At 43.7% G+C, this 27,429-nt stretch overlaps 1 protein-coding gene across 3 annotated transcripts in view; it reads left to right on the forward strand.

Annotated features, from left to right (window-relative positions):
• Positions 1-27,429, forward strand: part of mgat5 (alpha-1,6-mannosylglycoprotein 6-beta-N-acetylglucosaminyltransferase) — a 120,858-nt gene that overhangs the window by 38,574 nt on the left and 54,855 nt on the right. For all 3 annotated transcript variants that reach the window (XM_055638616.1, XM_055638615.1, XM_055638618.1), the window contains 7 exons: positions 4,132-4,221; positions 4,472-4,543; positions 6,601-6,759; positions 7,751-7,920; positions 11,504-11,638; positions 16,248-16,381; positions 25,544-25,677. In XM_055638616.1, coding sequence (XP_055494591.1) covers positions 4,132-4,221; positions 4,472-4,543; positions 6,601-6,759; positions 7,751-7,920; positions 11,504-11,638; positions 16,248-16,381; positions 25,544-25,677 — 894 coding nt within the window. The remainder of the gene's footprint in view (positions 1-4,131; positions 4,222-4,471; positions 4,544-6,600; positions 6,760-7,750; positions 7,921-11,503; positions 11,639-16,247; positions 16,382-25,543; positions 25,678-27,429) is intronic.

Consider the following 27,429-nt stretch of genomic DNA (forward strand, 5'->3'; position numbering starts at 1 on the left):
CCTCCACCATAGTTTCTGGCTTATTCCAAGATGGAAGACGTTGATGACTCTGGGGTAGAAGAGCATCAGATTGGACAAAGCGATGGCTCTGTCGCAAGCCCAATCAAGCAACTGATTTTCAGAACTTGTGATGGTGCTACCAAGCTATTTTTGGTGCTGTGCATTGAAGTTCCTTTCTTGTGCCTGATTGTTTTGATGTTTCTTCATATTGTTCAGTGTGAAAGAGCGCTCTTCCGTCAACTGAGAGAGAACTGTGAGGTTGCAGAAAACGTTTTCCCCATATCAAATGATGATCATTGAATTAAATAATATAAATTATCAATGATTGTAGAGTGAAATAATATGGAATCCTATAGAAAACAGACATTTCTGCTTTAAGGAGAAATTGGCTTACAGATAGTTTGCAGGATTGGAACCCTTGTGTAACTACCTATACTGTGTATGCACAGCTAATGCAAGGGACTAGGGGGCTAATTTTTAACTGCGCTGTTTGTCATATTGGTAACTTATTAAAATTCATCTCCTATTCACTTGGATGACCTTTCAATAGTGATTTCTGCAGATTTAAAAAAAATTGTCTGCAGTGAAATAATAATTTCACTTTGTCTATAATCCTCCACTTGAATCACAGACTATCTTCCTGTACCTATCCCTTTTCCTAGTTCTGTTTATAATAACTTTCCACATTAATTCCTTATTTCTGAAAGGTGATTAACTTTAATTTACAATTTTCTCATCAGTTTAATAATTGCTATGCATTTACTGGGTGTTTGTGTATTTTAAGTTTTCGGAAACTAAAGTTATCCATTTTGTTGAAATCGCAACATTTATTTATTTGTATACATTCAGAATTTATTTTGTAGCTTCTCTCAAACCTGCAACCAGAACAAATACACAAAAAATTGCAACAACATGACAAGTGTGAAGCAAAACTTTGTAAACAGAAAACTCGAATAGTTATCCGAAGTCAACAAATCAACTAATTAACTTTTGCTAAAGAGGTGTTGGCACAAATATAGCAGCAGTTGATGATTTACTGTTATGAAGGTAAATACCACAGTTTGCATATGGCAAGTGTAGTAAATGAATAAATAACCACTTTTTTTGTGGTATTATCAGGATCATCTACAAATCCTAATAGCACAAGATCTTATGCCAACTTAAATAAAAGACAAGAATTTAGTTAATACTAGACCAAGTGGGACCCGTCCCCTCAACGCGCGGTTACGTGGGGGGGCGGCGGCCTGCGGCGTCACATGCACACACTAACCACCACACACACACACACACACGCACACACGCAGACACACTAATCCCCCCCCCCCTTGATATTATATGAATATTATAATTAATATTAAATTAAGCGAGAGACAGGAGGAACTGCAGATGCTGGTTTATCAAAAAAGACACAAGGTGTTGTAGCTCAGTGGGTCAGACAGCATCTCTGGAAGACGTGAATGTTACATTTTGGATCAAGACCCTTCTTCAGATTTATTTAGTTAGTTAGATTTAAATCCTAAAGATGCCTTAGAAGGATTTGAACACCTCTCTGGTTCCTTGCACTATCAAGCACATAGTTTACTGATCAGGAACATTGACCTGTGGTGTAAATCTGAAAATTCCAATTTTGAAAATATCCAATATTGAAATGTTGTAGAAAATTAGTGGCTTTGGCACAAAGTGACCATGGTGCACTTGGAATCCTCAACGTCAAAGGTGGATGGTGCTGCAAGGTTTGTAGTATAAGCGATCAGTTCCCCATCTGCATTCTGGAATACCACCAGGGGCGCTGTACGATGACTCTGCCGGCAGTCTGTTCGTTTTTCATCTTTTTTAATTTTTAGTGTTTGTTAAAAGTTTGTTTTAATGTTCTCTGGTTTGTTTTATGTGGGGGGAGGGGGATGGGATCAGGGGAAACCTTTTTAGGTTCTTACCTTGCCGGAGATATGATTAATTTTTGGATAGCATTCTCCAGGCGCTCTGCGGCCAGAGAATGGAGCTGGAGGCCTCCTCGGACTGTTGTGAGTCCCACCGCGGGGCATGGACTTAACATCGGAGCCGATCCCTTGCCTGGGATAGCTCCAACTGCAGCCTGCGGACTTACCATCAAGAGCTCGCAGTCTAAGGAGAGGCTAGTCAGGAAGCTCCAATGACGCAGAAGGTTCGACCAGCCCCCACGCGAGGTCAGATCGCCCGGCGTGGGGGAGCTGACATCCCTCCGATGCGGGAGCTGATCACCTCGACGCAGAGGGCCTGAACGCCGCTGGCTACAGGAGTCAAGGTCATCCCATCAACAGAGGGCTTGAAGCCCCCGACTGCGGAAGAACAAAGGGAAGGGACTTGAACTATATTTCGCCTTCCATCACAGTGAGGAATGTGTAGGATTCACAGTGGTGGATGTTCATGTTAAAATGTGTTTTGGGCGACCTGTTGCTTTTTATTTGTATGACTGTCTTGGCAAATGAAATTCCTCGTATGTTGCAAAACATACTTGGCAAATAAATACTATTCTGATTCTGAACCTGGTCTACGGTTCTCTTTAAACTGATTTTCCATTGTGTGTTTTATAATCATGACATGAATCATGACACCAATTGTAGTTGGCAGACTGTTCATCTAAATATATTAAATCTGGAGCTTTGTCTAACAGCAGTCAGGTTCTGGGATCTTTACAAATGTAGTGTTGATATCAAATGTATTATAATGGAGCAGGTCAATTAATTAACTCCACTTCCCATTCCAAAACTGACCTTTTTGGCCCGGGCCTGCTCCACTGTCAGTGTGAGGCCAATCGCATATTGGAGGAACAGCTCCTTTTATTTCTCTTGGGCAGCTTGCAACCCAGGATTTGAACGTTGATTTCTTTAATTTCAAGTAACGCTTTCATTCACTTCTTTTCCCCCATCCCCTGCCCTATCCACTCATGCATAGCCCCCAACTGCACAGGCACGGTGGGAGAGGGAGGGGGGTAGAGATGGAGATGGAGGGGGGGGGGAGTGGGAGGGGTGTGGAGAAGCGAGGGGGTAGAGAGTGAGGGGGAGGGATGGAGAGGGAAGATAGAGAGGGAGAGGGGGCATAGAGGGAGGGGGTAGAGAGGGTGAGGGAGGTAGAGAGGGAGGTGATGGGGTAGGGAGGGAGAGTAGAGGTAGGAGACGGGGGTAGAGAGGGAGGGGCAAAGAGGGAGGGAGGTAGAGTTGGAGTGGGGGGAAGGGAGGGGGCATGAGAGGGAGTGTAGACATTTGTACAACTCTCCCTATCCCCTCCTCTCCCTCAATCCCCCCCCCACTCTCCCTCCTCAACTCCCCAGGATTTCTTTCCTCTCCACTCCCCCAATCCCGCCCTCACCTCTTCAAGCGGAGCTGATGGAGCTGGGCTTAACGGGTCCAAGCGGAGCCGAGAGTGCGGGGCCGAGCGGGTTGGAGTGATGGAGTACTCCTCGTAGGGGGTAAGAGAGGGAGAGGGACAGAGAGGGAGGGGGTTAGAGAGAAGGGAGGTAGAGTCGGGGGAGGGAGGGTATAGATGGATTGGGCGAGGGATCCTAGCAGGGCCAAGCGGGTTGGAGTGCCCCATGCGCCCGGTGCGTGTGAATGGATTCTGACGCCAGTTCGATTTTTTTCTTCTACAAAATGGGTGAGCTTGAAGAACTTTACTTTTTTATACTTTTTTACTTTATGGATGTTGCAATATTTGCAGAATTATTTTGGATCGAATTCCTGGGATAATTTTCTTTTACACACAAATTATCCCAGGAATTCGATCCAAAATAAATTCTGCGAATATTGCAACGTCCAAATTCACTTCAGAAAAGTTTGTAGATTAGTGCATACAGTAATCATAGGAATTCAGTGATTCTACAATATTCATGATAGACTTCCAATAACAAAGTGGAAGTACAAATACCTAAATCACCTTGGGTCGAAAAAGTAAATTTTGAGCAGTCTTGGGTACCCCTGTTATGTAAATATGAAGCTAAAGGTTGACTTGTCCATACCTTTTCATTGGCAAGTATGTTTAATGTTTTACATAATTAGATGAAATACATCACTGAACAAAAGTGAAGCTGGGTTATATTTTCTATTTGGCTGAGGTTGGAGGAAGCAACTAAGCTTAATTGTGGCTTTTGTTTTTCAGTGGATGAAAACGATGTGGCGGTCAGATCCCTGTTATACCAGCTATGGTGTGGATGGGTCCATTTGCTCATTTTTTATTTACCTCAGTGAGGTCAGTGACAGTATGACCTACTTTATGTGGAATGTATTTTGTTTTTTGAACTCGTAAATCTGCATTTATCTGGCCAATTTCAATGCAGAAACATGGCACAGAATCAACATATTCCCTATCACAATACACTTCTCCCTTTTCCATTCTCTCTCCCTACCCTATCTCTCTTAGCACCTGTCCCTATTAATTTTCGAGATTTTAAACATGTCAGTTCCATATATGCTAATTTTATTATTTCTTCATGGCATAGGTTGAAAATTGGTGTCCTCCTCTGCCGTGGAGAGCAATGAGTCCTCGGGAAGAGACTGATGTACAGACTTTGGTTGGTGTTGATTAAATGGACATGGGACCTAATCTGTTGACAGCGCTACATGTTATTGGTGTATAATGTGCTGCTTTATTATAATGCTTCGTGTTACTTACAGTTTCAGTTTCAGAGAAAGCAGGGTCACAGAGCATAGTAATGGACACCAGTGACTTGCATTGTGTCAATTTTCTCTGCCCTTTTATATTCTCTCAACACCCGACAATTCCCCTCCAATGCCACCATTTACCTAAACACTAAGGGCGTTTTATCTGCTTGTTTCTTTTCCAGCAATATGGAAGTTAACATTTATTTTTTAATCAAAAATTTTTACTGGACACTTCCTGGTCAGTCACCCGTATAATTTTGATGTGATTTCCATGTCGTGTTACAGGAAATTATAACATTTTCTGCATGAAACTCCTGAGTATTATGAGAAAATTTGACCATGCGGTTGGGCATTCCTGAGACAAAATGCTCATGCATGCACACCCACACTCCTGCTGTGAATAAATGTATTGCTTGCTTTCACTGAACCCATGTCATCCCACCCTTGAAAAAGAGCTGAGCCGATTGAATTTTTTTAATCCTCCCCAAAACGCCTCCTAAGTTAATGATCTTTCCCTGATTGTTACTATCCCTAAAGAGCTGGTCTCTTTCCTAATTAAGCCCAAGAACAGCTTTGAAAGAAGTATAATTCAGCAGTTCCCAAAGTTCTAAGTACCGAACCAATGACCAAAGCTGAATTTCTTTAGTATTTTCAGCTTGGGTATCGCATTCTAAATTTCACTCAAGTCCTCTGTAGACTTGAGTACAATAATCTAATTGAAACTCGTGCATATTTGAGTAGTGCTGCTTGATAACAAGTACCATATTTTAGATTAAGAAAACAGAAGAAATAGCTGCTCTTTCAGGTGAATGCAAAAGGTCTTGTGGCACTATTTCAAATGAGGTTTTTTTCCTAGAACCCTGGGCACCATTTATCCTTGAGTTAATGTGGAGGGATTAGATTTCATTCTGAGAGGGATACGAAAGGTCTTATAAATAGAAGTTAATTTACTTTTTGATTAAAAATTTTAATGTAATTAAAACAGTTTCATAATTCCTCATAATTTGCTGCACTCATTAATCTAATTACATCCATAAAATGGTACTAAGAAAGAGTTCTGTTTCCTTTGGGTTCTTTGTATTTTAGCACAGTTTTAAAAGTGCATATTAAAACTGTTGCAACATCTATATACTTGTGTTTTAGTATGTGAGAAAGACAATATTGCATCTTGGAGACACATTTACATGTTTGTAAAAATAAATATGTCTCTTTCTCATTTGCAGCTATGAATGTCCTTCCAATCATTTTTCAGCATTTATAGAAAGATGGGAAATGTGAATCAGACACTGCTTTAACACTTTGCATTGTCATTTCTGAATGCAATGGCATTCATGGTCTTGAATAAGAAATTTGCGTACACAAATCGAAGAAGCCTGAAGGGCATCAAAGTAGAATTGTGAATTTTTGCAGGATTATGTGTTGTCTATCCCTACAAGGAAATTGTTAGCTGTAAAGATTAAAGCCACATTAAACCTCCATACAAAAGCCTTCTCTTTGGAGTATCTCTGTTGCACATTGTGAGCACACTCATTTTGTGTAGATTACTAACGCGTAGACAAATAAAAAATAATTATTGGTATTGAATAGCGAGATTATTGTCGCCAATAATTTGAAGCACAAGTTTCAGACACTGCACAGACATTCTAACACTCTGGAGGAAAGACATTAATTCTCAATGAATTTGCTAGCTTTGGTACCTGTCATATATAGCTATATATTTGATATGCAAATTTTGAGGTCAGATAATTACCATTCCATATTTTTAAATAGGAATGGATCTATTTCTGAAATTATTTGCAAAGAACGAACTATTGTATTTAGTAGACCCAAATTTGCATCTGATCATTTAATGCAAATTATCTTTGAAAAATTGAGAGCATGTGGAGTTAGAAAATCTGTTCTGAAAGAGATAAAAGTACGACTATTCAGAATGAAGGGAACAATTAAAATATTATGTTTATTCCAGGCTGAAATACGCACGGATTTTAATTACCTCTTTAAAATTATGTCGGCACACGACGAGTTTCGATGGATGCGACTGAGAATAAATCGAATGGCAAGCGCTTGGATTGAGGCTATAAAATCACTTGCCGAGAAACAAAATCTAGAAAACAAACGTAAAAAGGTAAGGTCCCCAATATCCCCTGAAGTATTGTATGTTGTAATACTGAATTGTTCTCAACTTGCATAGCAGTGAAATATAAAATAATTTCTAAAGAGCAGAAAAGCTCTTTCTGTCTAGACAGCTCTAGATTGTACGCTTAAACGATAATGAGTAAAAACTTGAAGTGCTGGAGTAACTTGGTGGGTCAGGCAGCATATCTGGAGAACGTTCATAGGTGATATCATCGGATCAGGGCCTTTCTTCACACAGGTTGCAGTGGGAGGGGAATGCTGGAAAATTGGTGGGGGCAGGACAAAACCTAGCAAGTGATAGTTGAATACAGGTAGAATTTTTTAATATTGGAAAATGGGTGGATAAAGACTAGAGGTGAAAAAGGGTGACAAAAAGGACGAGACAAAGGTCATTGATAAGGAGAGAAGAGTTTTACAAGAGGAGTGAATTATAAAGCCAGTAGGAGGGAAAATTTTATATTCTTGTTTAGTTTAGAGATATATGACGGAAACAGGCCCTTCAACCTACCCAGTCCGCACTGACCAGCAATCCCCCGCACATTAACACTATCCTACACACAAGGGACACATACCATACACATTAACACTATCCTACACACAAGGGACATACACCAGGCCAATTAACCTACATACCTGTACGCCTTTGGAGTGTGGGGGGAAATCGAAGATCTCGGAGAAAACCCACGCGTTCACGGGGAGAACGTACAAACTCCGTACAGACAGCACCCGTACAGAAAGCCCAAGTCTCCAGCGCTGTAAGGCAGCAACTCTACCGCTGCGCCACTGTTAGATTGTAAGTTGCCCAGTTGTTATGAGGTGCTCAGGTTTGCATGTGGCCTCACTCTGTCAATGGAGGAGAACAGAAAGGTCGGTTTGGGAAAGGGAGTTAAAATGGTTAGCAACTGGGAGATCCAGCAAGCCAAGGCTGCTGAAGCACAAGTGTCTATATTATACAATAATGTATTCTTTTTTAAATTTAGATTCTTATTCATCTTGGGCTTTTAACCAAGGAATCTGGATTTAAGATAGCAGAGAATGCTTTCAGCGGTGGCCCTCTTGGCGAATTAGTGCAGTGGAGTGATCTGATTACAACTCTTTACCTGTTGGGCCATGACATTCGGATTTCTGCTTCTTTGGCTGAATTAAAAGAGTAAGGAGATTTGAATTTCATTACTGTTGTATAAACTAAAAATGAAAAACTGTTTATATTGAAGAATGATATTGTTTAATTATGTTTAAATATTTTTGCTCTTTTTGGTACTAGTTCCAAGTTACATCACAGTTGCCTATGTAGGATATGTTCCAATATAAAATTAAATTGCAGATGCTGCAAATCTGAAATTGAGGCAGAAAATGCAAGGTATAATCAATAGGCCAGGCTGCACATGTTGAGAGGGTTAACATTTCTGTTTGAAGACCTTCACAAGTTTTCTGATCATTGTCCTCAAATATTAACACTTTTTTTCTCTATATACAGCATTTGCTGAGTACTCGACGCTTGCTGAGTATATACAGCTTGTTCTTACTATGATACAATGGATTTTTGGGACAATGTGTCGATTTTTCAACTTCAATATTTGCTTTTTGTTGCGCTTTAGTTTTCAAAAATGTTGTTATTCTGCATTTTTCATATTGTGGGTGTTAGAATTATATTGTAAATTTCCTTATTAGCTACAGTAATCTTAAAAATGTTGCATGAATTGATGTTATGCAACCTTCCAGTTGTTACAATGACTACAGTCCTGTAAATAGTCTGAACAAAGAATTTAAAACATTTGATTTTGTGTAACTTGTCAAAGGCTTATTTACTATACTCAAATCATGCCAAATAATTTTTACAGAACCAGTGTTAGTTAGACAAAACTTCTATGCTTTATGCTTACCTAGTACTTGTTTGTCCTCATTTTAATTTATATTTTCCAAAAACAATCAGCACTTTTCCAAGTCTTAAAACTATGCCTTAAGCAAAGGAAAACATTTTTTTAATGAAACTTAATTGAAATTTATATACTCCCCTTTTGAGTTTCCTTCAGATTATCTGCTCTCTTTAGCCAAAAGTCCACACAATGTTTATTGGAAACAATGCTGTGTTTAAGTAGGAAGTACTTGTGTAGGTTCCTTCTTTGCCTACTATTCCTTGTAGGAAATATAACATTTTCAGACAGACAGGTCGGATGTAGAGTCGATGCTCTTCCTTGATCTCTTTGTTGGACATCACTATCCACCACTGGGTATTGTTCCATCGTCAAGCCCTATATCATATCACCATGCAGTTGTCAAGTAATTTTTTGTTGTTGTTGTTGCTGTTATTGATTACTTGAAGCCCTTTTTACAAACAAAAGTATGTAATGTAACCTAGATTTACATCGATTTTTACTCATGTATGTAAAGTATTCAGGTTTGTTACATTTTAGATTGTCAAATAGTGAAGATGGGTGTGAAAAATTGCAGCAGGATCTTGATCAATTGGCCAAATGGGCTGAGGATGGTTGATTGAATTTGAGATGTTTAAGATCATGAGAAGTATAAATAGGGTAGATGCATAGTCTCTTGCCCAGAGTTGGTGAATCAAGGACCAGAAGACATAGGTTCAAGGAGGTAGACATAATTGCTGGAGAAACTCAGCGGGTCCGACAGCATCTATGGAGCGAAGGAAATAGGCAACGTTTCGGGCCGAAACCCTTCTTCAGACCCTTCTGAAGAAAGGGTTCGGCCCGAAACGTTGCCTATTTTCTTCGTACATAGATGCTGCCGCACCCGCTGAGTTTCTCCAGCAATTATGTCTACCCTCGATTCTCGAGCATCTGCAGTTCCTTCTTGAACATTGGTTCAAGGAGAAGGGGAAAAGTAGTTCATAGCACAGAGTTGGTGAATCAAGGACCAGAGGACATAGGTTCAAGGAGAAGGGGGAAAGGGCAGCTTGTTCCATATAGATATCAGAGGAGTAACTTTTTTACACAAAGGGTGGTGGATATATGGAACAAGCTGCCAGAGGAGGTAGTTGAGGCAGGGGCTATTCCAAAATTTAAGAAGCAGTTAGACAGGCACATGGATAGGGCAGGTTTGGAGGGATACAGACCAAGTGTGGGCAGGTGGGACTAATGTAGCTGGGACATGTTGGCTGGTGTGGGCAAGTTGGGCCGCAGGGCCTGTTTCCACATTGTATCACTCTCTGAAGTAGAGTTATTGTATGAAAAATAATGATGTTACAAGAAAGCAGTGTGGTAGCTTTATAGGGCTTTGGTATGCACAGCTGGGGTACATCCTCAGAACATTTTTTCCACGGGAATAAATGTCAAAGCTTAGGGAAACAAATTCAAGGTCGGAGGGGGGAAAATTTAAAGTAGCTGAGTGGAGCAATTTTTTTTTTTTTAAGTGGTAGGTGCCTGGAACGAGCTTGAACGGGTAGTAATGAAAGCAGAAATTATAGTGAAGGGCATTTAAGATGCTTTTAGATAGGCTCAAGAATGAGCAGGGAATGGAGGGATATGAATCACCTGCAGGCAGAGGAGATTAACTTGGCATGTTCAGCATAAACAATTATGGGCCTCTATTGTTTTATGTATAGATTAATCTTGGGGTCCAAGTTGACAACTCCTTGACAGTAGAAACACAGGTAGATAGAATGCTAAAGAAGGTGCATGAATTGCTTTCATTGTTCGGGACGTCGAGTATGAGTTCGGAGCTTTACAAGACTTTGATAGGTTGCCTTTGGAGTATTGCACGCAATACTGGTCGTCTGATTACAGGAAGGATATGAAGGCTTTGGAGAAGTTTGCCAGAGAGCTGCCTGCATTGGGAGGTGTTAGCTACAAGGATAAATTAGACAAATTTGGATTATTTTCTCTGGAATGCTGGATGTTGAGGGGGACCTGATAAAAGTAGATAAGGAAGCGGCTCAGTGGCGCAACACTAAAGTTGTTGTCTAACAGCGTGAGAGACCCGGGTTTAATTCTCACTACGGGTGCTGTTTTCATAGAGTTTGTACATTCTTCCTGTGACCGTGTAGATTCTCTTCAAGTGCTCCAGTTTTTTCACACACTTTAAAGACGTCCAGGTTTGTAGGTTAATTGGCTTTGGTAAAATTGTAAATTATCCCTAGTGTGTAGGATAGTGTTCATGTACACGGTTATCACTGGTCATTGTGGGCTGAAGGGCCTGTTTCCACATCATACCTCTAAACTAAATTAAATAATCGCAGCTAGTCCTACGGAGATGCGCAGGAAGTATCTTTTTAATATAGAAGGTGTTGGGTGCCTGTAACAAGCTGCCTGGGCTAGTAGTAAAGGTAGAAACTCTAGTGGTGTATAAGAAGCTTTCAGATAAGCATGTGGATATGCAGGGAATAGAGCGATATGAATTGTGCAGGCAGATAAGATTAGTTCAGTTTGGCACAGACAATGGGCTAAAGAGCCTGTTATATGTTCTTAACTGAAATGGGAGTAAATCAGCAAAATAATGGAATTTAAAAAGTGCTTAAATTCCTTAAAATAAATAAAAACGGAGAATATAAAATTAAGAACATTGCCAAACAATTTGTAAATAATTGAGAGTTGTGCGTGATAGTGCCCTTGGTATATTGGTTATTTTCTGGAGGTGTTACTGCACCAAACAGAACATCATTACCTAAATCTAAAACCACATCAGTCTTGGATTGACGTTAATGATTTTTGAATTTTCAGGATTTAAATTTTTGTGTTTTCAACTATTTAGTGTGTGTTTTCTACTTGCAGGATAATGAAGAAGGTGATGGGTAACAGATCGGGTTGTCCAACCCGTGGTGATAAGATAGTAGAACTAATCTATATCGACATTGTTGGCTTAACACAATTTAAAAAAACACTTGGTCCATCTTGGGTTCATTATCAGTAAGTGTTGCTCTTTATTTTTTGATTTGGGATGTTGGATTAGAAAAGGAGTAAAGTAGGCTAGTAAACTCAATTGTCTACTTTGTGATATACGATACGATAATACTTTATTGTCAGAGCGAGTCTGAAATTTGTTTTGCACCACAGAAGCTCCATTTACAGCATCACAAAAAAAAGACGAGGGGTGAAAAAAGGGATATTAAGACAGGATCCCAAAATACCCACATTCGACAAAACATTACAATAACAAAATACCACATTGGCTGATCTGTACTTTAACTCTTGTACCCAAAGTTTGCCTTGTGACCCCTGATATTTTTAGTTCTATCAGGGGTCACAAGGCAAACTTCAATCTTTGATTTTAAATCAACAGTTGACCTTGTATTAATTGCAGCTGTATGACCACCCATTATTGTAGGAAAGGATCCAAACTTAACAATAGAAATTATTCTGTTTTTTATTCTCTGCCTTTCTTCTTATCGACTCCCAAACAAGCAAAGCTGTTTGTATTTTATTTATGAAATATGGATTTTACTGACATAAGACCCATCCATAAATACTTGAGATAAACAACAAGCAGCTTTATTTTTGAACTTCTGATTAAGGGAACTTCACTGTGATTTTGGGTCAGGTGTCCTGGTACTTGGATTCATCAAACGTGAAAGAACAATATTTTTCCAAATCGTGGTGGAATGTGGCATGGAGGGGGATTTTTTAGGTGGTACTCCCATGCACCTGCTGCATGTCCTCAATGTTCAGGGCTGTGAATTTAGGTGAGTTTAGTTATGCCGATAATTACATTTTGTGGTCCGTTTGCATTTCAGCAATGGTGGAGGGAATGATTATCTGAAGAAATATATGATCCCTTGGAGCATTTATAAATCTTTTCTATTCCAGGATATTGCCACTGGTAATCTCTTCGCTGCAAATCCATCATTGGAACGTCCTTCAGTTTACTTTAAGATAAAACTGTTATTTTTGTGGCTGCTAGGAGCCAAACAATTGTAACTCATAATTGCTTGATATTATCTTTCTGATATCGAAAGGCACTTTCACTGTGGGTAGGTCATCATTTCACCACCTTGGCTGCATCTCTGGAATTGCAATTAAGGAGAAAAAGTGGGAGGATTATGTTGAAAATAAGTACTGACTTTGAATGAGGGTGATCACTCAATTATGTTCCTAAACAGATTTACAAATATTTGTCATTTTGTAATGGTTCTTTTTAATTTTCATGGTTTTATTGAATGTTAGATTAGATAAACAAGAGAGCGAAGGTAACAATGGGAATTTTGTGGGAATTTTAGTTTGTCATTGTCCTTATCATAGGACAAGGGCATCACCAGCAGCTCAACATTTTGAACATCTCTAATTGTCTCTCTGGTATGAGGAGACATATTACATTTGCTGGGTAGGCTGTTCAGTATTGCAGCCTCGTGAACAGAGGAGACACTCGGTACATTTGAAAGTAATGGCTGCTGGGTAGGCTGTTCAGAATTGCAGCCTCGTGAACAGAGGAGACACTCGGTACATTTGAAAGTCTGAATGGGTATGCATCCATAAGATTGCTGCTGCATTCTAGATGGTGTTGAAGAATCCTTGAGCAAGTCGACATGATCAGATACTGCAAGAGGATACACCATAGTTATGACAGAGTGATTCTTGGGGGTAGCAAACATGTGGTTTGCTTTGTAATTTGTCAGGATTTTTCTCTGTGTTTAGCATTATGTTCATTTAAGCAGAGAAAATGTATTTCTGTGGTTGAAGCAAGACTTATTTGAGCAAATGCAGAACATATTTCAAAGTAAATGTCCCTTGCAGAAAGCAAAATAATCTATGGGCGTTGTATCCTTTTTTTCATAATACTTTAATTGATGTAATTAACTTCAAGACTAGGTTGGTTTCTGGTTATTTGTGAACTCCAGAATGGTGTTGGTAAAGGAGTGGAGATATAAAGCCATTGGGTGTTGGACATGTTATCATTTGCCTTGTGTGGTGCATATGTAAGTGGCTATTTACCACTTGAGAATGTTATCCTTCCAGATATGTGTATGAACTACCTCATTAAATGGTGTTCTCAACTGACAATGGGATGATTGTCTACATCCTTTTTAATGAATTATCAATAAAGATTAAGTATTTTGAAACTAGGTTTGATGGAAAAGTCAATTGTGAGCTGTATGCGCTGTGATCAGAAAGATGAAGCAGATTTGGTGAGGGTATAAGAGAGGAGGGAGTTTGGTGTCGAAAATGTAGTATTATTCATTTTGGTAGGAAGAATAGTGTCTGCCTAGAATTGACTACATAGATGGCTATTAGTGAATGGAGGTGCTGACTCATTTAGAGTCAACTTAGAGCAGAATATTTTTAAAAAGCTGTTGCTTGTTTTTTTTTTTCAGGTTAACTGCTTTCTTTTTAAAACTCTGAATATTTTTACACAAAAATTCCAGTAGCAAAAAAAAACACAAGCCCAAAGACAAAAAAATGATTATATAAAGCTGATAATATATAACAATGCTAAAGAGCATAAGAGATGATAATCAACTAACTACAAAACTGTGTGTGGTAAGGAGGTATTTAAGAGCCATTTGGGATATCTGACTTTATAAATCAAGAATTAAAGAGCAAGGAAGTCATTAATAAACTCCAGATATAATAATGTAGCCAATTCTAGACATCACATTAAGGAAAAACATCCAAGTATTGGGGTGGGCGCCAAGATAATTTGCTATAATAGCATTGAATTAAAAAAAAACATCAGTATTGTGAAAAGGTTCTCTTTGATGCCGAGAAAGTTAGTGTTCAAGAATCTGGTGGATATTGGGATATTGGGAAACAGATACTCTTTATGGTCATGGTTTTTGCACTGTACTTTCCTGATGAGAGTCAAGAGTGTTTTATTGTCATACTAGACCAAGTGCAGACCCGTGGGTCTGCTCCCCCAATGCATGATTCTGCCACTCACCCACTCCCCCAATGCAACCTGTTCCCCCAACGCAATATTGCACAACTCACGCATACACCACAACTGCGCAGGTGCGGCTCATTTCTCCTCATCCCCCAGCACTCCCTCCTCCTCTTCACCCTCCCCCATCAATCCCTAGAGAGGGAAGGGGGTAGAGATGGGTGCGGGGTAGAGGGGGACGGGGGGGTAAGAGAGGGAGCAGGGGTAGAGAGGGAGCAGGGGGTAGAGAAGGAGCGGGGGGTAGAGAAGGAGCAGGGGGGTAGAGAGGGAGGGGGGTTAGAGAGGGAGGGGGGTAGACAATAGGTGTAGGAGTAGGCTATTCGGCCTTTCGATGTGATCATGGCTGATCATCCCCCATCAGTACCCCGTTCATGCCTTCTCCCCATACCCCCTGACTCTGCTATCTTTAAGAGCTCTATCTAGCTCGCTCTCTCTCTCATACACACACACACATAGAATAATGATATTCTTACTTACTGCAGCGCAACAGAATATGTAAACATAGTACACCAGAAACAATATGATAAACAACAGAAAAAAAAGTTCAGTGTACATATATATTACACACACATGCACTCAAAAAACAAACAATAGTAGTGCTATAATAATAGACTATTGAAGTTCAAAGTTTATTTGAGGTTGTAGTGTTTAAATTCCTGGTGGCTGTAGGGAAGAAGCTGTTCCTAGACGTTACAGTTTTTGGGCTCCTGTACCTTCTTCCCGATGGCAGCGGTAAAATGGTGTGTGGCCAGAATGGTGTGGGTCTCTGATAATGCTGGCTGCCTTTGGGGCAGCTTCCAGCTTCAGCGATGGTAGGCCGCAGAGCCTGGAGAATGTGATCCGAAACTTGATCACCTCTCCGGGAAGGTAAGAACTTGAAAAAAAGTTAACCCCGATCCCCTCCCCCTCCCCCCACCCCCACATAAAACAAACCTAAGAACATTAAAACAAACTTTAAACAAACGCTAAAAATAACAAAAAGGATGAAAAAACGAACAGACTGCCATCTCCCTCCTCCGGCGCCCCCTCTGTCTATGGTATATGGCATAATCTGTATTTCCTTCAGACTCTGATTAGCTTATTGTCATATATATTAGGGTCTAGTGAAATTTCTTGTTCATGCGTAGTTCATGCAGTATACATTGTACGTGATAATGGTAGATGTAACAATAAACTATGACATCAAAGGATTAGACCAGAAATAGGCCAACATTGCAATGCGATCTGAAATGGTGCAAAACAATCCTTCAATGGGAGTTAATGATAATGCTGGTGACATGTTGGTTGATAGAATATGAAATAAACATTTAAAAAAACTCCTGGTATATTAGGCTGTAACTATGAAAAACTTGTATTTGACATTGATTACATTTTCTTAGTCGTTATCTTAAAATTGTTCACATTCTTGTGGCATTTCAAATGACTTTGTGGACATTTAATCTTACTCTTGTTTATCGACTTGTAACGTTCTATCCCACAGCTAGTATTTTAACAAAAATAGGCTTAAGTATTTTGTTATCATGATACCAATTTTTTTTTACAATATAAGGACATGTCTGTCCTGGTGTTGGCACAATTTTGGTAGCTTTTTAAAAATTCACCTCTGTGATCGCTGCTACTTTTCCCCACCTTCTCCTTTTCCAGGTGTATGCTTAGAGTGCTGGATTCATTTGGTACAGAGCCAGAATTTAATAGTGCTCACTATGCTCAGTCAAAGGGTCATAAGACACCGTGGGGTAAATGGAACCTTAACCCACAACAGTTCTACACGATGTTTCGTAAGTAATGCATTTACGCTGATTTATTTTGCATATAATAATTTGAGCGTAGAAAAGCATTCAATTTTATCTAATCAGGAACAAGTGGGTCAAATTCGACGGGGTTTTTCTAGGTAAATTCTTCTCTGTTCTTGTATAGAATGTTTATGCTTGAGGATCATTACATTTTTGCATTCTATGTCCTGTAACTGATAAAGCGTGCACGTGGCATGGCCACTTAAGCATCTTTTAGTACAGAAAGATTACCCAAAACCTCCAGTCACTTGTCATTTTAATTCTACATGCCTTTTTCACTTTGATGTTTCTATCTTAGGCTCTGCTGTAACAGTGCAAGAGTCCAAACATGATCTTGACAAACAATATATCATCTTGTATCTGGTTATGCTAGCCATTGGGATCAATATTGAATTCAACAATTTTTGCTAAAATCTTCCTTTACTATTTGGATCAGAACTGATCAGTTCAACAAGGAGAGATAATATAGAATGAAGGATAGTTTTTTAAAAGAGATGTTGAGTGAATAGGAAGCTAGGGAGCGCATGTGGAAAAAATGATTAATAAGACCTATACATATCTGGGATTTAGCAATGGAAGCAAAGTAACATTCCCGAGTAACATCTTCAAAAAATTCAAGAAGATTAGTTAAACATGACCTTCCAGGCACAAATCCATGTTGACTGTTCCTAATCAGACCCTGTTTATCCAGATGCTTATATATATTATCTCTAAGTATTCTTTCCATTAACTTGCCCACCACTGACGTCAAACTAACAGGTCTATAATTGCTAGGTTTACTCTTAGACCCCTTTTTAAACAATGGAACAACATGCGCTGTACGCCAATCCTCCGGTACTATTCCCGTTTCTAATGACATTTGAAGATATTATACATAACTGCAGGGAAAAAATGCCAGGGGAGAGGTGATAGGGAAGAGATGAAGATCAAGGTAACATCTAGGACACCTCTACCCTTCCCCATTTCAATAATTTCCAATTTCTAATCTCTATACACCTCCATTCCCCAACAGGGTGGCCGTAAGGCCTTCTGTTTTCCTGAACAAAGATTCAACCAGTTCTCTTCCACTAACACTCAGCTGCTTGATGGAACTTCCCATTGTCCTCTATTTATTTTTTGATTCATCCCATTTAGTCGTCATCTCTACCTTCCCTCTCCTCATCTGACTCCACCTACCAGTCTCTATCTCACCCCTCCCTCCTACTACAATATACTGACAATCTTCTTCCCTCAGTTCTGAGCAACTGTCTCAACCCAAAATGTAGGCTTTAACCTTTTGTCTCCACAGATGCTGCTTGACAATTTTCTGTTTTGTACCAAATTCCGGCATCTGCGGTCTCTAATCTACTTTGAAGATATTATGTTTATTTACAGTGATCCTAAAGAGACATATTTAATAATTTTAAAAGCCGTTAGAACGCTCATTAGTCGTTACTCATCATAAATGCAATTTGGACTATGCAAATTGCCTTTGTAATTTGATGCTTTCGTGTGGTTTATTCTGATGCATTTAAACTACACTCAGTCAACAGCCAAGATTTGCTGCAATATTCTAAATGGGATTTAACAGTTGTTTCTGACATGTATTTGTATTTGTATGGCCTTTTGTATTTTGGCCTGCAAGATAAAAGTCCACATTTAACTTCACTTTTAATATTTTTAACCTGAACTGAACTTTATATATAGAGCACTTTAAAAACAACCACTGTTGCAACAAAGTGCTGTACATGACTAATCATAAACATAAAACAAAACAATAAAAACATTAAAAGGCAGTAAAAACAATAAAAAAAATAGAAACACTAAAACAGGAACAAAGTCTCATGCAGGGTCGAAAGCCAAGGAATAGAAAAGGGTTTTAAGACTAGTTTTGAAAATGGACAGTGAAAGGGCCTGTCTAATGTGCAAAGGTAGAGTGTTCCATAATGTCGGAGCAGCAACAGAGAAGGCTCTATCCCCTCTGAGCTTCCGCTTAGACGTCGGTACCTCCAGGAGCAGCTGATCAGCTGACCTGAGGCACCGAGCAGGAGCGTAGGGATGAAGCAGCTCAGTGAGGTAAGGCGAGTCGAGACCATTTAAAGATTTAAAAACAAATAAAATAATCTTAAAATGAACTCTAAAGTACACAGGCAGCCAGTGAAGGGAGGCCAGAATAGGCGTTCTGTGCTCCCTCTTACGTGTTCCAGTTAAAAGGCGAGCTGCAGCATTCTGAACCAACTGGAGACGTGCAAGAGAAGATTGGCTAACTCCAAAATAAAATGCGTTACAATAATCCAGCCGAGACGTGATGAAGGCATGGATTACTGTTTCAAAATGCTGTTGTTCAAGAATGGGCTTCACCTTTGCCAGCTGCCTTAAATGAAAGAAGCTGGACTTAACTACCACGCCTATTTGACGATCTAATTTAAAATCACTGTCCATCTTAAAACCCAAGTTGAAAACTGTTGGCTTCACATACAATGCCAAGGGACCCAAGTCAACAGGGGGAGGTTCACGGGAGCCATTGGGACCAAACACTATCACTTCCCTGTGGAACCCCATATGACAGAGGAGCGGAGGAGGATTCAGAACCAACAAGGCTTACACACATAGTTCTGTCTGCCAAATAAGATCTGAACCATTCCAGGGCACTACCACAAATGCCCACTAGGTGCTGTAACCAAGATACTGTGGTGGCTCCTAAGGGTCGTCCCATTATACTGCCGAACCCCTCGGCACAGGAGTGGTGCAGTCCGGAGGCGGTCCTTAGCCGGAGGGTATAAAAGGCAGGGTTTGGGTGCCATCTTAACCTGGTTTCGTCTTCCCCTGAACCGGGAGGAAATAAAGTAAAGTGCTTCTCAAACTGCGGACTACTTGCCTCATTTTGAGACCCACGCACTACATTGGTGACCCCCGACGCTCCATTGGCATCATGATGGAGACCGAACAAAGCCCTACCTCCTCACACGCCAGCCCGACCCTGTCTCTGGACGCGGTCTCCGTAAAACTGCCCAGCTTCTGGACCACACGGCCGCTCATCTGGTTCCAGCAGGCGGAGGCCCAGTTCAACCTGCGGGGCATCACGGTCGATGCCACCCGCTTCTATTACCTGGTGGGAGCCCTCGACCAGGATGCGGTGGAAGAAGTATCGGACTTCCTCGCAGCCCCCCCGGACAATGATAAATACCTCAGGCCTGAAACAGCTCCTGCTCCAAATTTACGGACTAAGTAGGATGGAGCGGGCAGGTAGGATCCTGCATATGGGTGGCCTGGGCGACCGGCGGCCATCTACCCTCCTAAAGGAAATGGTGGCGTTATTAGACGGGCACACGCCGTGCCTGTTGTTCGAGTACACTTACCTGCATCTGCTGCCGGCCTACATTCGATTGCAGCTCACCGACGCCTCGTTTGACGACCTTCGGGCCCTCGGGAGGCGCGCCGACGCCATGTGGATGGCGCGCCCTGATGACGTCAGCGCGCTGGGCGTCAGCAGAGACGAGGTCGCGCTGAGGTCGACGCGCCGGGATGACGTCAACGCGCTGGCCGTCGGCAGGCACGCCGATGACGTCAACGCGCTGGCCGTCGGCAGGCACACCGATGACGTCACCCCAGCAGCTCCCGATTTCCTCCGGTGGGGCGGGGGAGCTGTGGAAGGAGTGACAGCTCCAGCCCGACGGCCCGCTCGATTACCCCCAGCGGCAGTGAGGGGTACTGCACCTGCAGTCCAGCGCCAGCAAGCTGCAGGCACCACCAGCAGGGGCAGGCAAGCTCAAAATAGCACGAACACAAGGAGCTGGTGCTATTTCCATCAGCGCTGGGGTGCTGCAGCACGACAATGCCGCCAGCCATGCACGTTTCCGGGAAACGCCTGGGCCGGCTGCCAATAGTCCCCGCGGTGGCCGGCCAAATTCACCGCCTTTTCGCTTGGGATCGGCGCTCCGGGACCCGCTTCCTCGTGGATACAGGAGCGGAGCTCAGCGTCCTGCCCCCTTCGCTGGCCGACATTCGTTCCGGTAAGCGGGGGCCCGTCCTCACCGCGGCGAACGGCAGCCCCATCCGCACATATGGACTGCGCATGGTTCCCATCGTGCTCGGCTCCTGCCATTTTTCATGGAACTTTACCGTTGCCGACGTCTCCCAACAATTGCTCGGGGCAGATTTTCTCCGGACGCATTTCCTCATGGTGGACGTCGGGCGTCAGCGTTTGGTCAACGCCACTACAATGGAGCCGATCACGTTGCGCTTGGGTCAACCGGTGGGACGGCCACTGGCGTCCGTGGACTCCCGATACGCACGAATCTTGGCTGCGTTCCCGGACATTCTCACTCCGCAGTTTCATTCAGCAACCCCCAGCCACGGAGTTGTACATTATATCCCGACTACCGGCCCACCCCTCCATGCACGAGCACGACGACTGCCACCAGATAAACTGCGTCTGGCACGGCGGGAATTCCGCACGATGGAGGCCTTGGGGATCGTCCGCCCTTCGAGCAGCCCTTGGGCGTCCCCACTCCACATGGTCCCTAAGTCAAGCGGGGGCTGGCGACCTTGTGGGGATTACCGACGGCTGAACGCTGCAACAACAGCGGATCGATACCCCGTACCCCACATCCAGGACTTCACGGCCCATTTGGCTGGGGCCACATTTTTTTCAAAAGTGGATCTGGTACGGGGTTATAACCAGATCCCGGTTCACCCGGATGACGTACCCAAGACGGCTATCATCACGCCATTCGGGCTTTACGAGTTTACTCGGATGCCGTTCGGCCTCAAAAACGCTGCACAGGCCTTTCAGCGCCTCATGGACGGGGTTTGTCGTGACCTCGAATTCGTGTTCGTGTACCTGGACGACATCCTGGTGGCCAGCCGCTCGCAGCAGGAACACTGCGCTCACCTTCAACAGCTCTGTCAGCGGCTCAGCGAGCATGGTTTGGCCATCAACCTGGACAAGTGCCGTTTTGGGGTCAACGAAATTGACTTTCTCGGCCACCGCGTGACTGCGCAAGGCGCGGTTCCCCTACCTGACAGGGTTGACGCCGTCCGTCGGTTTCCCCGCCCACGCACGGTGCGTGGCCTGCAGGAATTTGTCGGCATGGTGGCATTCTACCATCGTTTCGTGCCATCCGCGGCCCACATCATGCGGCCCCTGTATCAACTTCTGGCGGGTGGGCAGCAGAAGAGCGTTGAGTGGACCCACGAGGCGGAGGCAGCTTTCGACGGCGCGAAGGAGGCCCTTGCTCGGGCCGTGCTGCTGGTGCACCCGCGGGAAGATGCCCCGACTGCTCTCACTGTGGATGCCTCGGAGTCGGCAGTTGGTGCTGTACTGGAGCAGCTGACGGGCGGAGTTTGGCGGCCTCTGGCCTTCTTCAGTCGGCACCTCAACCGCGCGCAGACCAAGTACAGTGCGTTCGATCGTGAGCTCCTGGCTCTGTACCTGGCTGTGCGCCATTTTCGTTACTTCCTGGAGGGCCGCCCGTTCACCGCCTACACCAACCATAAGCCGCTCACTTTCGCCCTGCAGAAGGTTTCCGACCCCTGGTCCGCACGTCAGCAGCGGCAGTTGGCTTACATCTCCGAGTACACCACAGCCATCCGCTACGTCAAGGGGAAAGAGAACCGGGTGGCCAACGCATTGTCCCGCCCTGCTATAAATGCCGTGTTCGAGGTGGCGCCCGGATTGGACTATTCTGCTCTGGCGGCGGCACAGCTCACGGACGACGAGGTGCCCACCTACCGGACTGCCATCTCCGGACTCCGTCTTGAGGATGTCCCTCTCGGTCCTGGGGGTATGACAATCCTGTGCGATGTGTCGTTCGGTCAGCCGCGCCCCATCGTCCCTGCCACCTGGCGCCGGAGAGTGTTCGAGGTCATCCACGGACTGGCTCACCCATCAATCCGGGCGACAACGGCACTGGTGGCAGCTCGCTTCATGTGGCACGGTCTGCGCAAGCAAGTTGCCCATTGGGCTCGCACCTGCATCCCATGCCAGACAGCAAAGATCCAGCGCCATGTCCGCGCACCTCTCCAGGAGTTCGGTCTACCTCACCGGCGGTTCGACCATCTCCACGTGGACATTGTGGGGCCCCTTCCACCGTCCCGGGGCATCACCCACCTTTTGACCATGGTGGACCGCTTCACGCGGTGGCCGGAGGCCATTCCGTTGGCTGACACCTCATCGGCTTCGTGTGCTCGTGCGTTGTCCGCGCACTGGATTGCTCGCTTCGGGGTGCCGGCGCACATCTCCTCCGACCGGGGGCCACAGTTCACCTCCGAGCTGTGGTCAGCCATGGCTCGCTTGCTGGGGGTGCAGCTGCACCACACCACGGCTTACCACCCGCAGGCTAACGATCTGGTGGAGAGGTTCCACCGGCAGCTGAAGGCGGCATTGAAGGCACGGCTCACCGGCCCGGACTGGATGGACGAGTTGCCGTGGGTCATGCTGGGCATCCGGACCGCTCCCAAAGAGGACTTGGCCTCATCATCGGCGGAGCTGGTGTACGGGTCGACACTCACAGTGCCCGGGGAGTTCGTGCCGTCGGCGCCGGAGCAGCAGGAAACGCCCTCCTCCACCCTTCAACGCCTTCGCGAGCGAGTTGGCAGGCTCGCACCCGTCCCGACATCCCGCCATGGGACATTTCGCCCACACGTGCCAATGGCCCTCACGGACTGCCCATACGTCTTCCTGCGCCGTGATGCCCACCGGACGCCACTTCAGAGGCCGTACGAGGGCCCGTTCCGGGTGCTGGAACACGGGCAGTCGACTTTTGTCCTGGACATGGGGGGCCGGCCGGAGGCCGTGTCGATTGACCGTTTGAAGCCGGCGCACCTGGACATTGACCAGCCGGTGCTGGTTGCTCAACCTCGGCCCCGAGGGCGTCCCCCCTCACGACTCCCTCCACCTGTCACTCCACCTGTCCTCCCGCCGGCCCCTCGACCTGTCCCTCCACCTACGCCCCCGCAAGCCCCGGGATCTGCTGACTTCCGCACGCGGGCCGGCCGGGTCGTGCGCCCGCCGGTGCGTTTTGTGCCTCTGGTTCTGGGGGGGGGTCCTGTGGCGGCTCCTAAGGGTCGTCCCATTATACTGCCGAACCCCTCGGCACAGGAGTGGTGCAGTCCGGAGGCGGTCCTTAGCCGGAGGGTATAAAAGGCAGGGTTTGGGTGCCATCTTAACCTGGTTTCGTCTTCCCCTGAACCGGGAGGAAATAAAGTAACGTGCTTCTCAAACTGCGGACTACTTGCCTCATTTTGAGACCCACGCACTACAATACTAAAATATCATGATCCACTGTATCAAAGGCAGCAGATAGGTCCAGCAGGACAAGAACCTGTCCATTGAATCTTTTTGCTACTTTAAAGTCACTGTAATCTCACCATTTTGCAGTTCCAAGCTTATCAGTAAATTTCCAGTGTAGGCAACAGTTGATCAAGTTAATTCTGATTATAGCTTAATTCATTGTTTTCATTTCCATAATAAGGGAGGAACATGTTGTACTGCAAAGTGTTGAATAGTGGTGTTGAAAAGGGATACCCTTACATTTGAAAGCTGAAAAAAATGGTTAAAGGTTTGTATATTTTAAAGAGAATAACTAGATTTTGCTTACGAGTTGGAATTACTGGAGTAAGAGTTAAAGCAAATATAACTCGAATGCAACTTTTTTGAGGAAATGCATTTATTCCCTCTGAATAAATGACAAATATTGCTCAGCTGAATTATATTAATTTTAGTTCCTCCGGAAATATTAGCGTTACAGGTATTTTTGCTATTAGAGCCACATGCTCCATTTAAGTCGAATATAAGATAAGTACAAACAATTGCTGAGCGTGTGGTTGTGTTCCAAGAAAATGGTTCACATCACGATTTTCCATCTTGCTATGCCTCATTATCTGCACTCGTGACAATACAGCAAGTTTAAACATTGTTTTACTTTATCACATATTCTTAAAATAGTTTCAAAAAGTTCTGGAAAAGTTAAAACTCAATAGATGTTATTTTTATACTTCCAAATGTATATAAATATTTAATTGAGTGCAGGTAGGATCTTCAAAGTTCATACTTTTGATGGGGAAAGTGTGACAAACCTTTGTCACTTGCATTTTTACTTGGGGAAACAACAATTGCATTGTTCCATAATCTATTATGGAAGATAAATGATTCTAAAGTTAACATTTCCAACTTGTTTAAAACAATACAAGGTAAAAAATACTGTCTAAAACCCACTTATTTCCCATTACAATTAAGTTGCAACTGGAATTAAGCATAATGGAAACATTTTTTTAAAGCGTAGATGCCAAAAATATGAATCATCTACGCAGAAGCGAAAATAGATCATTCTAGAAATGCTCACAAAGTTGAGTAGCATATGTCAAGATAGAAGCAGAATTAATGTTTCAGGTTAGTTGGCTTTTCAAGAATGCACTAGGCTTGAAATCTGTGAACTGAAGGACCACTTACTGGATAGATACAAGCAAAGGGAGTATCAGGAGGTAGATTTTTTACGTCTTCAAACACCAGACTATGTCATGCACTCTATTACTGTGTGTGGGGTAAAATGCTTCTGGATCACTTATTTACACACTGATCCTTTCCGGTTTTGCTGGTTACGCCAGTTTCATACTTGATGTGAAGCAGATTAGTAAAAATCGTTTGGACTATCTGAGCACAAATGGTAAACCTACTCAGCATAATCCTGATCATTACTTTGATTACTCTCATTAAGTATATCTGCATTAATCGACCAGAATGGAATTAAAAATGTCAGCATTTTAACAGACAGAACATTGCAGTCTGAATGCAGTATTTCATTGATTTAAATGAAAGTGGTTAGCAGTTTTGGAGAGGTAGCGGTACTTGCATAATGATCTTGTTTGCTGAGCCTTTCATTTATTTCTTGAAGTAATTTTATTTTTTTATTAAACAATGTTTTAGTCTAAAAAATGTAAACTTACTGTAAATAACGTTAAAATATAGTGCAAGATGTCTGATGCTACCTTATGCAGTTTAATGCTAATTATTATTTTTTAATGGACCTAGTTATACCAGCAGTTGCCCAGTTTATCAAAGATGTACCTGTGTCAAGTGTTGATTACTAATTTGCAATGAACATTGTTCAATCATATAGTATTATCTCTGATCAAGGTGTTAAATCAGTGCTATTTTGTGTTGTGCAGCTCACACACCAGACAACAGTTTCCTCGGATTTGTAGTTGAACAACATCTTAACGCCAGTGATATTAGTCATCCCGATGACATTAAAAGACAGAATCAGTCCTTGGTGTATGGCAAAGTGGATCATTTTTGGAAGGTATATACATCCATGTTTCCATACTTTCAAGAATACTTCTTCAGTTGTATTTTAATGAAATCATTGTTGTATTATAATTTAATTGGGTGATCTGCACAATCAAACACAGCACATTACTGTCAATGTATACTACAGGTACACAACCTTTTATCCGAAATTCCAAATAACGAAAAGCTCCGAATAGCGGACATTTTTTTGGTCCTTGAAGAAAGGTCCTTGAAGACATTCACCGAGGGCGGGCCGCAAAGGTGACAACGGAACCTACGGTCGGTCCTCGAAGAAAGGGGAACTAAATCCCCATTCATAAAAGAGAAGGTGAGGGTATATTGCGCGGGAGGGTTAATAATTGACAATCTGCTGCTGCCTGCCCGCTGAGTTAAAAAGTTCCCACGGTAGACTCACGATACACAGTGTATTGTGAGTCTTGCGTGGGAACTTTTTAACTCGGTGTGCAGGCAGCAGCAGATTGTCGCTCCCTTCAGTTTCACCCCACCTACACCCCTCTGCTTCCCAGCCATGTGTGTGACCCCTTCCCTCCCCTCTCCAGCTCCCCGCCCATTGCACTGGCGTGGGGGCTTTGCACTGTCGTCACGTCGGTGATGCCAGCAGGTCAGTGCCAGTCACCGGAGACGTCAGGACCAACGGGACACCGACCCCCAGGCCCACTGCAAGCACGGAGATCCCAGAGACCCACAGCCAGCAGCAGCCCAGGCCCATTCCAACTCCAGAGGAAAACTGCAAACTGGCCGGAGACTTCAGGACCACCAGAAGCCGTTCCCCGATGGGCTGCTACGGCGACAAGTGGCAGTTCGCCCACAACCCGAGCTGTGCCCTCTCATCGGGACACCAACCCCCAGGCCCACTGCAAGCACGGAGATCCCAGATCAGCAACTCCAGCCCCACTCCAACTCCATAGGAACACGCTTCCCGTAGGGGCAGAAGCTGATGGTGTGCAAGGTACGTCTTGTTCTTGGAGTGGCGCAGCTCGGGTTGTGGGCGAACTGCCACTTGTCGCCGTAGCGGCCCATCGGGGAGTGGGTTCCTCTGGAGTTGGAGGGGGAGGGGGGTATTGTGCTGTTCGATCGCCCCCTACTATTCCAGGGACAGGGAGACACAGCGGTTTTTGAGAATGGTGGGCAATCACTTCCAAAGTTCTGCCCATACAGTCAGTACACCTCTCCTACACTTGTCTCCCGCACTAAGATAATCTCACAGAGAATGATCCCAGCCTAACCCTCCCTATTCTCTCCTATTCTGCAAGAAAAAGCTACATTGATGACTCAAACTCGCGATCGAGTAACTGCCGGGATCGAGGCGCAAACTCGCGATCTTGCGGATATGAGCCGAGCACTCTATCAATGAGCCAGCCGTTAAAATCTACGCTAAAAATCTTCCATTCCGAAAGCCGAAAAAATTCCGAATTACGAAAAGTGTCTGGTCCCAAGGCTTTCGGATAAAAGGTTGTGCACCAGTATTACTAAAACACTTTGTCTTGTTTGTTTCTGTATTGTATGTTTGTGTGCTAATTTATATTTTCTTCCAAACGCTTGGCCACAGCCTTCACATTTTCATTCTACTCACATTTTTCCCATCGAGGCGATAAACATCTTCCCGTCACATTCCCACCTACATTTCCGCACTTTTTAATCGTTTAAAGTTTTTTTAAAAGCCAGAAAACTCGCCCATTTCGGGGAAAAAAACCCGAGTGACGTCACAATCGACTCGCAAGGCAGGACGGGACACTCCGGGAGG

This window comes from Leucoraja erinacea, chromosome 7 (assembly GCF_028641065.1).
Source record: "Leucoraja erinacea ecotype New England chromosome 7, Leri_hhj_1, whole genome shotgun sequence".
NCBI classification, from domain to species: Eukaryota; Metazoa; Chordata; class Chondrichthyes; order Rajiformes; family Rajidae; genus Leucoraja; species Leucoraja erinaceus.